The sequence below is a fragment of the Ambystoma mexicanum genome, chromosome 5p, assembly GCF_040938575.1.
Source record: "Ambystoma mexicanum isolate Mex_15411 chromosome 5p, UKY_AmexF1_1, whole genome shotgun sequence".
Lineage (NCBI taxonomy): Eukaryota > Metazoa > Chordata > Amphibia > Caudata > Ambystomatidae > Ambystoma > Ambystoma mexicanum.
Window position 1 is genome coordinate 850,876,469 of NC_090930.1, and position 15,281 is coordinate 850,891,749.

The window sequence follows — 15,281 nt, forward strand, 5'->3', positions numbered from 1 at the left end:
CGCAACAAAAAGGGTTACGGTACTTCGGGATTAATATTACGAGGAATGATGGAGACCTCTTTGTGGGAAATTATCTCCCACTCTGGAGCAGGGTGCAGGCCGATTTGCGACGTTGGGGCAGAATGAACCTTTCCTGGATGGCGCGCCTCAACTGCATCAAAATGACAATACTTCCCAAGTTCATGTATCTTTTTCAGATGCTCCTAACCATAGTTCCGGCCTCGTATTTTGAGGCCGTGCCCAGGGCTCTATTGCATTTATTGTGGGCAGGGGCAATGCCAATGGTGGCTTATAGCACTCGACTCCTGGCACAGGAGAACGGGGGAGTGGGATTTCCGGATATTGAAGCAGACTATAAGGCAGCACAGTAGCGAATAATGGACCCAGGAACGCGAAAGCAGTGGGTACAAATGGACAACTCGGTACTGGCGCCAGTGACACTGGGGGAGTGGATGTGGGTCCCACAAAGAGAGATACTTGAAGGAATGTTGAAACACCCCGTGTTGGAGATGTTCTGGGCTGTGTGGAAGGAAGGCAATGCCACGCGCTGGCTCACGTCATGGCCCTCTCCGTTGAGTTTTATCTGGGCTCCCCCCCTGAGAGACCGAATTACAGACCCGGGGCAGTTTCAATCCTGGTATGAGGCGGGCCTGACCTGGGCTGGGTAGATGGGGAGTACCTCTCCCTGGAGCATTTGAAGGAATGTTTACATGTGGGCCAGTTCTCCGTATTTCATTATCTGCAGCTTGAGGGGGTGCTGACGGAACGTAGGTGGGGAACCAGTTTGAGGCAGGAGCTCACTTCTTTTGAGAAAACACTGCTGCAGAGTACTGATACCAGGGGATGCATTGCTATGTTATATGATGAACTTCGTGGTTGCAATGTGGGACTGATGCTACCGGTGCAAACCAGATGGGTGGCAGACTTGGGCCGGAACATCTCTGACAGAATGTGGGGCAGGATGTGCAGAGCAGTAAAGGGATCCACAGTGTTGCTGCAATACAGGATGGAGGCAATAAAATGTATTCACCGTTGGCACTACGCCCCGAATACTGTAGCAAGAATCTACTCAGGGGTTGAGTCAAAATGTTGGAAGTGTAAACAACCACAAAGTACATACTATCCTATGTGGTGGGAGTGCCCCTGTATTCAGCAATACTGGCAGTCAGTTCTGGCATGGATGGAGGGAGTATATGGTAGGCGAAGGGAAATGCCCCCCCTGAAACTAGTGTTTGAGGTTGAGGATGAAGAAATGATGGCAAGGGGCATATGATGCATACCGTGATGGTGGGTGCGAGAAGCTACACAGCTCAGGACTGGAAGAGAAGGGCAGCCCCCACGGAAAGGGAGTGGGTTGCGAAAGCCTGTGCCATATATGATATGGAATATTTGACACAAATGTTGGATGAGACTAAAACGAACATTGAAGTGGAGTGGCTTTTGTTTTTCGAGAAGTATGGACACCGACTCACTTTGAGAGAGACGCATAGATTAACTAACTGTCTAAGGATGGAGACAAGCTGAACATTGGGGCCGGAAGGAAGTGTGTGAGGGTGGGGGGTGAGAGGGGATTTATAAATGAAAATGGAAATTCTTTTATATATCACTAAAGGTTTGGTAGCATTGTGGCTACAAGTTAAAATGTGTTACGTAACTTGTCAATAAAAAACGAATATAAAAAAATAATAAATAAAAATTATTTTGTTGGTAGGCTGCATACCAAGAGTAGGAAACCGAAAGGGGAGGCAACACAAAAGCCAATACAAGAGATCAAGTGTCACAAATGTGTATAGACCAGCAGGATCACTCCCACAGTTGGGCCACAGACAGGTATCCAGGAGAAGGCGGAAAATGGGGGAGAAAAGCAAAGCTAAAGGGAGATCTTAACAGTTATTACGATTCAATGTGCTTCTCACAGGCTCCTGCATGTCCAGTTGCACCTCGCACTGCCTCCCGGCTCCCCTAGCACTCCCGGCTCCTTGTCTTGTCGAGCCTGGAAACACGTGTGTACAGGTGCGTTATAAATGCCATATCATAGCATAGCACTGGAGTGTGATGGTGCGAGGGCACGGGCCTACATATGAGGGGCATTTTGTGAGACATGTTTCCTTGGAGAAATGACACAGACATCCCACTCCTGCAATTGCAGGCTAGTAAACCCTTCTGCCATGCACAAACAGATCCTGAGAGACATGCCTTCTACTCCAAGAACTCACTCCGCCTCACCCAGTTGTGCGCCTAGCTCAGAAAGAGGAATTGTAAACAGAAGACCAAACAGTGACAGTTTTAAGCCTTCCCGGTTATACTCATAAGCCCACCTATCCAGACGCCCATTGGATGAGGCCAAAGGGATGGGGCTTGGTGGCATGGATGGCATGTTAACAGCAGAGATGACAAATTCAAAGAAGGCTTTGGTGACCAGTTAGTGGGGAGAGGAATACCGACTTCCGCCTAACTTGCCACATGGACTAATCCATGGAGGGAGGTGCATTGAAACACCACTCTAAATCAGTGTACCTTTTGCTGGCATTATGTAATGGCTTTTTGGCTCGCCATAGCTTTTTTGTAATTTTTTTCTATTTTTAATCTAATACATCAGCAGTGGCTGCGTTTGGCCATGCCTAAAAAGGAGTTCTTACTGGACTACAAACAAAGACATGATTCATCAAACATGGATGCTAAATATGGCTCCTTTTTAAATAACACCTTGTAAACAGATAGGTCTAAAGACCGGCATTATTTTACACTGACCAGTACACCTTTGTTTGAAACTATGTGATGAGTTAATAAAAGTGATCAAAAGAGAACTCTACCCCATTACCTAATCAGTGTTTCCAACATAAAATGTAGCATCCTTAAAAGGTGTAGAATTGATCATGATACATATCCTCAGATCGTGAGACCTATATAACTAAACAATTTGAAAAGTACTCACTCAAAAGAAAGACTGTCTCTTCCACAAAATGTCTTTGCTGGCATATCTCAAGTGCCTTCATTAAAGAGAAAGAGGAGAAAAATCAAACATGTTGAGCAGACCCATAGTAAACAGCATGATGCACCACAATTATTGGAATGTTTATGTTTATTGAATTTATATAGCGCTTTAAACCAAAGCGCTTTACACTATAACAACTGGTACATTAGTGAGAGAAGCATATTTACAAAATGAAACAAATCATTGGAACTATATGTACAACAATTTACTAAAAGGAGGGGGCAGTGGGGGACAGGGAGGGGAGAGGGGGCAGGTGATGGGGTTTATAATGTCTGTTTTGAGGTCAGGGGAGTGGGAGAAAGAGGGAAGGGGAGGGGAAGGGGGAGTGTTCGTGTGACCTGCAACACCCCTAAGTGGTTTCAGTGACCAAATTTAGGTCGTTGGGGAAGGAGGGAGGGGAAGGGGGGCAGGTATTAGAAGGGGGGAAGAGGGGTGGGGAAGGGGAGTCAGGGTGGGGAATGAAGAGGAAGAGCTTTCAGGGAGGAGCGAAAGGATGAGTAGGTAGGAGTGGAGCAGATGGAGAGCGGAAGGGAGTTCCAGTGTAGGGGGGCCAAGAGTTGGAATGATACAGCAACACCCAGATTTTCTCCATGTTTCTTTGAAACAATCATTTGCATTGGGTAAATAAATTCTAGCATTTCAATGACCAACTCGACATACCGATCTTTCGTGTGTAGTAAAACAATGTATTTACTTTGGTACTCGTCATCACAGATTACCCTTTCTGATCAGATATTTCACAATTTTCTGTAACCTTAATGAGTTTCATATTTCTAGGAGTTTTGTCCACTGTAAATCACTTCAATGCCAATGATGGGAGACCGGATTAAAAATCCAAACTGTGTTCATATTTTAATGGCTACAGTTCTTCTAACATATATGAAAGGTGCAGCAAGGGAAGAAAGGGACTCTGGGATGGGTAGATCTTTGGAATGCCAACAGAAACACATAGATCACGGTTGGGCTATTACAGATAAGTGCAATTTATGTAACCATTTCATTCCTACAATTCAGGAGGTTTCCACAATCTAAGTAGCATTAAGTTGAGGATGCGAATTATAGAGCGATACCTGATACCATGCCAAGACTCCAACTCCATGCCCAATAGCTCGACAAGACTGCAACTCTGCGCTAAACAAGCCTGGATGTCAATAACGAAGGCCTTTCTTGCTGGCCGCAGTGACATAAAACAGAGCATGTTTTTCCATTTTTGCCCATAATGCATGGTGGAAGATGGGGAGGAGAGTGAGGGCAGAGCGCGAGAGGACTGATGTATTATAAGTGTGTGTTTGTGAGGGAGTTTGTATATGTATTTTATAATTAAAGAAATTCTAGGGACATCCTACAAATGTGAAATAGCTCTTATTACATTCAACTATGTGTCTGTATATAATCTTGCTATGTCCTTTTGTATGAGGGCTGTCTGTGAGTGCGTGTTTGTTCTTATTGCCCAGTAATTTAGCACATGCCTGCAAGCCAAGTCTAAGCGCATTTTGATGTCCGTCTCCGGTGTGTTGTCAAATGTCCATAATATAGATACGTTTGGAATTTTTCATAACTGATCATCTCGGATTCAATTTTTCTCAAAAATACCCATTTATCAAAGGGAACTATGGAGGGGCAGGGTCAGCGACGTACCCTGTGATGAAGCCTTTGAGATTGTACATGGAGGATCCCCAGACCTCTCCTGGTCTTCCCTAAGAGGTCCCTGAGTTGCCACAACTACCAAGGTCAAGAAGGGACCCCCACACTTGTGCGGTAGAAATGGGAGGACATAGATAGAGGGTTCAGCGTTCAGTTCGGAGGTTATATAGGATTCCAGAGGGGAAAAGCCACAAGAAAACCAGAATCCAGAAAGGGTACACAAATGTGTTGTCTGCAAACAATTGGACATTCAGCTTGGCCATTCTCACACATCTCAATAGAAGAAAAACAGGGCAAAAAGCACACGTTGGATTCTCCAAGACTCAGCATGATGTAATTCTATAGCAACTGTGACAAACAGATAGAAGATAAGATCAGCAGTCTGCCATGGCCGCGAAGCCCTTTCTCAATATGACAGACCTTGATTTCCTTTAGTGTTAAACACTTCCTTACCAGATTCTAAATAAAGGTTAGACATGTCTTATCACACCTACAAAAAGATGATCGCTCCTTCTGATGTTTAGGGTGTTAGGACGGTATTCCAGATTGTGTTGTGTTTCAGGAAAAGAGGAGAAAAAGAAGGAGAATCAGAGTCTGAACTTGCAACGGCCAAGCCAAGTAGGCTAACTAGTCACTAAAATACAGCATAGGATGTGGTTGAGCTAAATGGACCACAATCTACAACAGGCCAGATTGAAGGGAGATGCTAGACTGAAGAGCCTGGTAGAAACCTGTGCCCAAAGGCTTACAGTATGCAATCGCACATCACAGGATTCAATTACCAGTTCCCGGGCCTCTAGCCATTTAAATCAGGCAATACGTCTAGCACAACACCATTCTAGCCCATGGCCATTTCATCTAGGATATTACACTGTTACCAGTGAGCAACCTAGAGAACCACTTTAGGGCCTCTTAGATTAGCTCAGTGTATTCCTGTATACCACATAGGGATTCCCTACTACGTATTGGTGGTCAATAGATATGTAATCCAGGTTGCTGTATAGCCACATTTGTTCCAGTTAGTTGTATGCGTTCGCTCTTTGGCCTTTTCTTCCCTTTGATTATAACTGTTTGAATGCTTTGAGAAAACATTTTTCATTTAAAGGTTTCATCTCTTGTACACTATGGACTTGTGCAACACTGTTTGTCCAGTTGCGTTCTATTTTACAATGGCTACTTCAACTAACTTGAGTTACATAGTCCCTCATGCTCGTTTCGGCCATGGACGAGCATCCATGCCACAGTGTAAGGACGTCCTCACTAGCCATATGTACCTGAAAAATCACCCAACATCAGGAATCATACCAATTTTTAGTAGACTCCAGCTGCACTGGGCATTTCCCCCAAACTCGGGGAGAGCTGCTTCTCGTGCAGTTGGCTTTACTGACGGTAAACGAAGTACAAGTTGGCTGCACCCCATTAGGGGTGAAGTTCAGGACCTTGTTCTAATATCTTGTTGTAATATGCTTCCGATAACGCTTAGTCCGCTCATTCTGACCCAGAGTCTTCAATTCCAGGAGCCGCATGATACATCGGCCCCTCTTTCCATAGAAATGCGTTAATGTCACACAGGACGTATGAATTTCTTAATTCCCATCTCCCAAACACATGGGAATCCATTTAGAGACATCTAGGCACTGACTGTAGTCTATTGAATCTTTTGATTTGAGCAATTTTCAGCCTTGATAATATGACATCTGCCATCAGCATATGCTTGTTGGAATTAATTCTTCTCAGTGTGTGAAGATTCGTCACCCTTCACTGTGCAAAATGTTGAGTTACTCCACCATTACAGTTTTTTATTTTAGGCAGTCTTCTTCTTTACACATTGTTTTGTACATTTTCCTAGTAATTTACACATTCTCGTGCTTTATTTACACAGGGTTTTTATGAATCACGGGTCCTGACGAAGGAGCATAAAAAACTATATTCGCCGAAATGTCTTCCAGAATTTGGCATTCACATTTTGCACTCTCCTTGCCGAGGAGACGTTCATACCATTTAGACGTTGACCCTGTCAGGGTGTGAATAAAATGTGAGACAAAAAGATCTTTCTAATTTTAGATCAGAGTAGTAGAAGTCTGTTAGAACGGCCCATGACCTAGGAGCCATCTTTAGCACAATTCCAGTTTGAGCTTTGGCACATTTAACATTGTTTTGCAAATTTTGCACTTTTATCAAACTTAGTTTTGTGAGATGTACATGTGAGATTGCATGTTTTCATCTTGTTAGATGTGTATTGTATACATTTTCTCTCATATGTTCTATGTTATGCATGATTAACATGAATACATTCTATTTCTTACCGACTAAATGGGAACAGATTAAGTTGCCCATGTACTTAAATGCTATACAACATAAGCAGGTTTAATGTAATGTGAATCTGTTTGGTCATGCCTGCCTTCTAAATAATACACTATGAGGAATGCAGTAAAATTATTTGCAATTTTAATTGATAGTTTCCAGTGCTAGGAACAGCTCTTTGTTATATCTCACATTAAAGACTTACAGTAGCTACACCTTAAAAGAGAAACTAGAGAACAGACAGCTGGGGGTTCTAGCCCAGATAATGGTGCCAGCTGCAATACCCACAGTCCAGATTAAAAGCTTACAATATTTAAGAACCTCTAAGAGAGGATTTGGCAAAATCCAACCGAGAAGTACAGGGAAAAATCCTACACAAATGCACAGGGAACTGCCCCTAGGAAAAGGGGGTACAATGCAGGGCTAGCCCAAGCAGCAGTTTCCAGATCACCACTCCCACCCGAAGGCGATGACACAAGAGGGTGGGCTTGCCAGGATAAAGGCATAGATCGCAACAAAAAATACATATTTGCCCTGGGGCACTTAAAAATTCCAGTGACTTTGAGAATACGGACCTGGGTGGATGCCCATTAGATTGTACATTAGAATCGGGGCGTAAAGTCCTTTTAGAACAGGCCCTTCACTCAGTTTCCTTTAACCTGCTTTCCTCCCACATTTACCTTAGAATCTCCCTCTTGTGTTGTTTCCCTACCCAAATAGGCATGCCTCCGACCCGCCATCGTGACATTGCAAAAATAAAGATGTTGAAATACCTTTACTTGTTCTCTGGTATCCACCCGTGACATATCCACTCATGCCACTAACTCCACCCTGATTCATGGAGCAGTGCAAAGTGTATTTGCAGTGCAAAGATATACTTTGCATTGCTCCATGAATCAGGATGTATAAAACCATTCAATAAACTTAGCAAGTACACCATGAAGTGCCAAACCTAAGGCTATCAAAATCTAATTAAGTTTCAAGGGCAATGGTATGGTTAAGTTTCATTGTCAGGCGATTCATAGGTAACTGATTTTTCAGTTCTCTATGTAAAATGATACGCAATCTTGATTATGATATTGCTACTGTCAGAATATGATCCAGAGGCTCAAAGGATGGCTTCTGCAAAGCCCTCAGAACCAAGTTAAAATGCAGGAAGCTTTCTGAACAGCACTCAAAAAGCAGGATCCTAGGGATAAGTATAGCACAACTGCCAATTACATGATCTCATGGCATTTCCCAGACAAAGCGCTCACTCCCATGTAAAATAATGCTTGCCCTGCAGTCTTATGCATGGCAGATACCACAGGCATCAATACATAAAACATGCATGTCCTTTTTTGTTAAAGGGTAATGACTAACAATCACCTCAAAACTCACCCTGAAATAATAAATCCCCCAATCAGTTACGCAATATAACTCTACCAAACACATAAAAGGTGGGAGAATGGCCACTATGCACACATTCCCCTAACCATGCTGGAAGCATGAACCATTAGGTTCTTCAAAGTACTCTCGTGCCACTTAACCTCCATGTTCAAAAAGGTCCCGACACATGATAAAAGCCACGAAGGATTGACCAAATGGTTCACTGATTAATTCAATAACCTGATAACCTCCTTGTCCCTCACACACCAACAAAAATATGTCAGTCTTCGATTTTCTTGTTGTCCCTGCCACTAAGAAAAATTACTAATTCCCACTAAATTTCCAACTCATTGACCTCAAGCATGCAAATGTCAGTCCTGATGGTACAGACAGCACATGCTCAGGTGTAGGATACACACACCACCCACCGTCGTGTGGTAGAAGACTTCCAGTTAAATTGAGCTTCCACAAAGTGAAAACAAAATGTATAGGCCCAGTAGCTCCAAATATCACGCCCTCCTATCCCAGTGTGGAACCAAAAGAATTAAAGTCACCTTAAAGCGATAAATATGCTGAGGAATAGGACCACAGAGTATCAGGAAGGAATGCATACACATATTTGAAGTGAAAATCCACACTCGGCACATCCCCAAGAGATGCAGGTAAATTAGCAGTAGAAGTGCTGGCTAGAGACGAGACGACTGACATGTCACCAAGATTTCAGGCACGTTTTGTGCAGTCCCTATACATGGTATCTATCCTATTGACTGCTCAGGGTCTCAGTAAGGATGTTCTCCTTCCTTGTCCAATGGGCCATAAGGAAAGAAATATCAGGGCCATAAAACAGAGCAAGCAGGCGAGGTCTCCCTGTTTTTTTACCCTGTCACGTTCCTTCCAGATACTGCAACTCTTGTTGAGATACTGTTTTATGGTCATTTTGTCAATTACTATAAGCAGTAACGTCTCCAGAAGGTCTTCAGAAACGTAATGAGGGCGAGTTTGATAGCGATCAGCTCCAAGAGGATGATGTGGAAATTCATCTACCAATCGTCCCAATGGCCGCAGATTCAATGATTTGACAGATGGGCTTGCCAACCAAAAAGAGGAGTACATCATAAGAATCAGCTGAGTCCAACATTAACTGAAGAACAAATTACCTACCTCTGGGTAATGTTCTTTCCAGTGGATGTTCTTCCCACTGATTCCTCACCTATGATATCCTATCCACAGCGCAGATGTTCTTCAGAAACGTTTCCACCACCAGTAAGTGCAGTGCAGCTCTGCATCGCTCTGCCGAACATCTCTATGTGCCCTGCACCAGTCATGAACATTGGGGCCAGTATATATTTATGTGCGGCGCCCCATGGCCTCAGTTCCACCCTTTTCTGCTAGAACTCGGATGCTGAGGGACCGTGGAACTGATGGTGTGCTTGCGATCTACAAAATCAGGCATGGAGGGAGGCGATGAGGAATCGGTGGGAGGAACATTAATCAGAAAGGACTTTACCGAGAGTAATTTGTTACTCTAATGGATTCCTTCCTTCCACAGATTTCTCATCTATTACAGAACCTCATAGCAGTATGTAGATCGGGAGGAGGGAGAAAACCAAAGGCAGCACCTAGACCAGAAAACTGGTGGACAGCCCTACCAAAATGGGCATTCTGACCTGAAAGGGAATCCAAGCAGTAATGGTTAGCAAACGTGAGCAGAGAGGCTCACATTGCCGCCTGGCAGATCTCCAGGATAGAGACTTCATCTGCATTGTAGAGGTGGCAGCCACACCTTAGGTAGAATGAGCCCTTAGACCTTCTGGGACATCCTCAGCAGACAGATCATAGTATTCTGAGATGCAGGGAATGATCAACATTGTTTGATCACAGCCCTGCCAGCATGGGCACCAGCATAACCAGGAAAAAGCTGGCCACCTTTCCTGTCCCCTCTTGTCCAAGAGACATAGTAGCTGTGAGCCTGCACTGGGTCCAGCCGATGGAATCGTTCCTCTGCTTTGGCATGGTGAGGCGAAGGAAGAACACAGGAGGATGGATCTTTTGAGAGAGATGAAAATCTGAGACCACCTTTGGAAGAAAAGAGGGCCTCATTCTCAATGTGACTCTCTTTGGAGAAAACCAAAAAGGGAGGTTGAACAGATAATGCCTGAAGCTCACTCACCCATCTTGTGGAAGTGATGGCAACAAGGGAAACCACCTCAAGGGTGAGCAACCTAATAGAACAGGAATGAAGGGGCTCAAACGGAGCTCAAATAAGGAATCTCAAAACCAAATTTAAATCCCTCGCTGGAACCACAAACTGGTGTGGAAGAAATTGGTTACACAAATCCTGCAAGAAATGCATAACAGTGGGGATTGTGAAGAATGAGCCTTGTTCTAGGATCTCTTAATAATCGAAAGAGAGACAAGGTATACCTTAGTGCTCACCTGCAGGCCACAACTGGGCCATGGAGTGCAGCTGTGAGGAGAGGTGTGAGCAGTCTACAGCAGGCTGCAGTGTTTTTTCACTTTCCTTTGTGGGAGGACCCACTTGTACCTGGTGCACACCGCAGAGCGATTAGCAGAGCTGTGAGGAGAGGTGTGAGCAGTCTACAGCAGTCTCCGGCAGGACCCGGATGGAGCCTGTCGAAAGCGTGCCCTCACACCCCCAAAGCCTCTTCAGATCCGGCCCCAGATGCACGAAGATTAAGGAGCCATTCCAAAACACCTGATCTGAAATCATTGAAATTACCATCCAGAAGCGTCAAGGAGGTAAGATCTAGCGTCACCACTTCTACAATTAAAAACATACTGTTTGTGCCAGTAACTCCCTCTGGTACCAACCATCGTCCACCTTTTACTTTTGCCATGAAATCATTTCATGATAGTATTAACGACAAAGGCCAACTTGACACTACATACGACACGGTTTTTGATTCAACAAACTGTTTAAGTAACCAAGGCACTATGGCCCGCAAAAATGGGTCCAATACGATCCAGCCCGCCTCGTTTGACTTACCTGTGGATATGCAGCGGCTGTCGTCAGTCTTAGACCTGGAGGCGCTCCCCACGCTCCCTGTGTCGGCTCCATCTGGGGCGGCCTCGGACTCAGCGACTTTTTTGTCTGCGCTGCAGACCCCGCTGCTCCTCCAGCCCACCCCCCAGACTGCCGCTGCAGCAAGGGGTGCCTTGGTTTTGGCTGTCGGAGGACGGCTGGCCTCGGCCCCTGTGCTGGCAGCAGTGAATGAGGCTGAGGGGGACTGTGAGGTCTCGATGGAGGGCGGAGCGGATTGTGCTGGAGAGCCAGGGACAGGTCCTGATGAGCAACAACGATTGTGCCCACCCCGAGGCCATGAACCCTGCATGCTTCACGCCTGAGATGCACGATCAGCCTTCAAGGAACGTAGATCTGCTGGTGGCTCCAGTGGGGGGCTACCAAGGGGGTACTGTGACTGTTTTGAAATCAGCGACAACACAGGTCTCGGCCCAAATCCATGCCGTGATGGATCTTCCAACTGAAGAAAATATTGCTTCTATTTTACTCACAACTTAAAACTCCCCACGTCTCTGATCTTGCAGTAGCAATAGACACTGCAAGTTGTGAAAACCCTAAAGAGCCCCTATCTATTGCTAAGAGCAATACAGATAAAACCTCTCCAAAACAAAGGAGTTTCGGATCTGAGTCCCCTGAACTTTTGATCATAGACTCTTCATCCCCAAAGATCTCAGAACGACTGAATGAATTGCACAACAAAAGTGAAAAAACAATTAAAGCAAAAAGGCAAATATACCCAGAAAAAGATCTGAAAAAAGTGTACAAAACTCTCCAAAAGAATAAAGAAATCCATTGCGTAAAAGTCAATTAAGACCGTACAGAAAAAAGGAAACCGGAAAGAAAACCCTTCCCATCCGCTTCTTTCCAGCACTCAAGGATTTTTTTAAGAAGCAATGCAAAAGAAAATTGGACCAAGATCGGGAACTTTCAGATGCCGAAATCCTGGGGCCATTCAAGACTCGCCTCCTGCTAGTAAAGCAAGAAAAGTGACGGCAACAATCCTTAAACAGACCATCCCTCCTCCAGCAACTGACAAACCTGAATCCACCAAAAACACTGCAAAAGCAGTTTGTCTCCTAGCTGCATGCAAGGAGATGCAATCCCTGCAGGTGCTCCTTGTGCAACCAACACCACCTATTTTTACCCTCTGATGTCGAATCAACAAAGGCACTCTAAATCAGGGCAAGAGTGGCCTGAAGTGAGAAAGCACACAGAGGAAACCAACACAAACCTGCAATCTAACAAGTGAAAGGAGAGTGAGACCCTTCCATTATTAAGCAATTTGAACAATCTAGGAGAAAATCCGCCCACGGAAATAAAAGCAGTGTTCCCAGCAGTCCCCAGACAGCCCTACATTCAAGATCTCACCTGGAAGAATCAACCGGAAAGTGAACTGTCTTTACCACAATCTAAAAGTCCTGACGGACCTATTCAAATGGAAGAGAGTCCTTTCTCTACAACACCATCTTATCTAGTTACACCAAGAGGCCGATCTGCTCTGAAAAACAGGAGACCAAGTGAAATTGCTCCAGCAATCATTAAAGAATCGCCGGCAAAAAAAACAGACCTTACAACCATTATGTCGGCTATAACAATCGCCTTAGAAAGCTGTATGAAGCTATTAATGACTCCTTGAAAGACAGCGTCACGGTGACCGCGATGATGCACACCAAGCTGATATTTGTGGAAGGCTTTATTACAGCACTAGACCAGAAAAACAAAGAGTACGCGAATCAAAGATAACTCTATTTGAAGAAAAATGAAAGCTTCTTAAACCAACCACGTCTCTCAAAGTTAGGACTTCAGACAAAAACTCAAACAACACCAACCAGAACCTCAGTCTGTAGAACTGGCACCTTTGTTTTTAAGATCAAATGACAAATATGCTCGACCTTCGACTGTACCCACGAAATCAATGACATTTATTGACAATCAACAAAAAGTCACTAGCGTCAACAAAAAGCAACCACTGCTAAAACTTGCAGGCTCCTCCCAATTAGAGGCCCACCACTCGAAAACAGTGACTGCTTTAGACCCTCTGTGTTCTAAAAAAAAAAAAACACCTGGAGAGAAGCAACAACTTTCACAAGACAAAACAAAGTAGTAAAAGAGCAGTGGTTGATGGTACCGCCTCACCCAAGACAGCCGAGGAATTTATGGCCCAAAGTTCCCTGATCGATTTAACTCAACATTGGGACTTAACAGAAGGTTCAGAATCACAAATTGAAACCAACCACAGGGCAGAGATACAAGAACCGAACCCGCCAATATGCCCCACTATGGGGGAAACTAAAATAGCAACTTCAACACCTAAAGCAGACCGTAAGGATACCACGGCAAGAGTGGATCTACTGGAGGGTGGTCAACATATCCAAAAAAGGATTGAACACTCATCGAACATCTTGAATGACGCCAAACAAGTAAAACAACGGAGATCTCCGCCAGCGCATCCAAAAGAAGATCAACGTAGATCAAAAGATACAAGACTGACTCATCTCTTTAAAATAGAGCAAAAATCAGGAAATGGTCGGTACATGATCCTAAATAGGAAAATGGTGCTTAACATTCTAAAACAAGCAGGCTTGTTACAGTCATTAAAATCAGATGACTTCACTCTGATCGAGCCATACCATAGAAATAAACAAGCAAAGGCCTGCCTTCATATAAAAAAAATCGGCACTACGTAAGATTCCACAAGATGTCTATTCTGAACTAGCTCACCTGGGCTACATTCTCTATGAGATTCCAATTCTGACCAGGAGCAATGAAAAAATAGACAATCACAGAGAATCATCAAATAAAAATGACAGATACAAATCATGAACTGTGGATCTATATAGAACCAACAGAAGGCTAAGAAGACCAACATCACCAAGAAAACCAGATGACAGACACAGTAGATCAAGTTTGGAATGGACAAATTCTACCAATCAATCTAAGACTGCGCTGATTGAAAACGGAAGAGATCAACCGCATAGAGATGATAGAAACTATGCAGATTCTAGGAGACATCATGCTTATTTAAACTCACCTCACTCCCGTCACCGAGAATACACAAGAACTCTGCAACATGTAAAAGACAGAAAAAAAAATCAGAGCCCTCCACAACCCATACAGACGAAACACTAAAGAAGGGTAGATGGTCATGGATTCGAGACGTCTTGACCTCGAGCTCTAAAAGATAGCAACCACCAGGGGGTGTTTCAGTTTTACAGCTAACCCAACCACACCATGACGTCGTCCAGAAACTGTCTTGAGCATAGCCTCGTGGAACACTAGAGGCCATGTCCACTTAACTAAACCTGACAGTCACGACTTGGGAGAAAATGACGTTCTGTGTTTACAGGAAACTTGGCTGCTGGAAAAACTGGCCCTTGATGGTTTCATCATCGAAATCTCGCCGGCATCCAAAGGACCGGTAGGCCGTCCTTCATCAGGCCTTCCGATAGCCACCCATTTACGATCGGGTATAACCATCATAAAGAAAATTCACGAATGCTATGAACTTTTGGCTGTCCTTACAACGTGGACTAATGCAACCTCAGTGGAAAATGATGTCCCCTGCTGATTCACTGGCCATTATTAACATTTACTGGAATCCGCAAAAAACGTCAACATCGAATTTCTGTGACACAGTGGCAAACACCATTGATGAAATTAGGATTAAATAGAAGACCTCAAACATCCTTATCTGTGGAGACCTCAACGCTAAATGTATTGAGTCCAACTCACCTGCGATGAAATCGCTCCCCTCCACTCTGACGGAAGTCAGGGGTTTGGCATGGATGGATCTAATGAAATCCAGTAACCTCTTTAATGCAGCAATCATAAATAACGGCCAAACCTTGATAGCAACGTGGGAGCGCGATAGATCATCGGCCACGCTCGACTACATCTTTACCACCAAAACTGTGCTTCTACGCATAA

The 15,281-nt window shown here is 44.3% G+C and overlaps 1 protein-coding gene across 2 annotated transcripts in view; it reads right to left on the reverse strand.

Annotated features, from left to right (window-relative positions):
* VPS41 (VPS41 subunit of HOPS complex) overlaps positions 1-15,281 on the reverse strand; it is a 1,668,740-nt gene that overhangs the window by 208,514 nt on the left and 1,444,945 nt on the right. For both annotated transcript variants that reach the window (XM_069613279.1, XM_069613280.1), the window contains one exon: positions 2,936-2,990. In XM_069613279.1, coding sequence (XP_069469380.1) covers positions 2,936-2,990 — 55 coding nt within the window. The remainder of the gene's footprint in view (positions 1-2,935; positions 2,991-15,281) is intronic.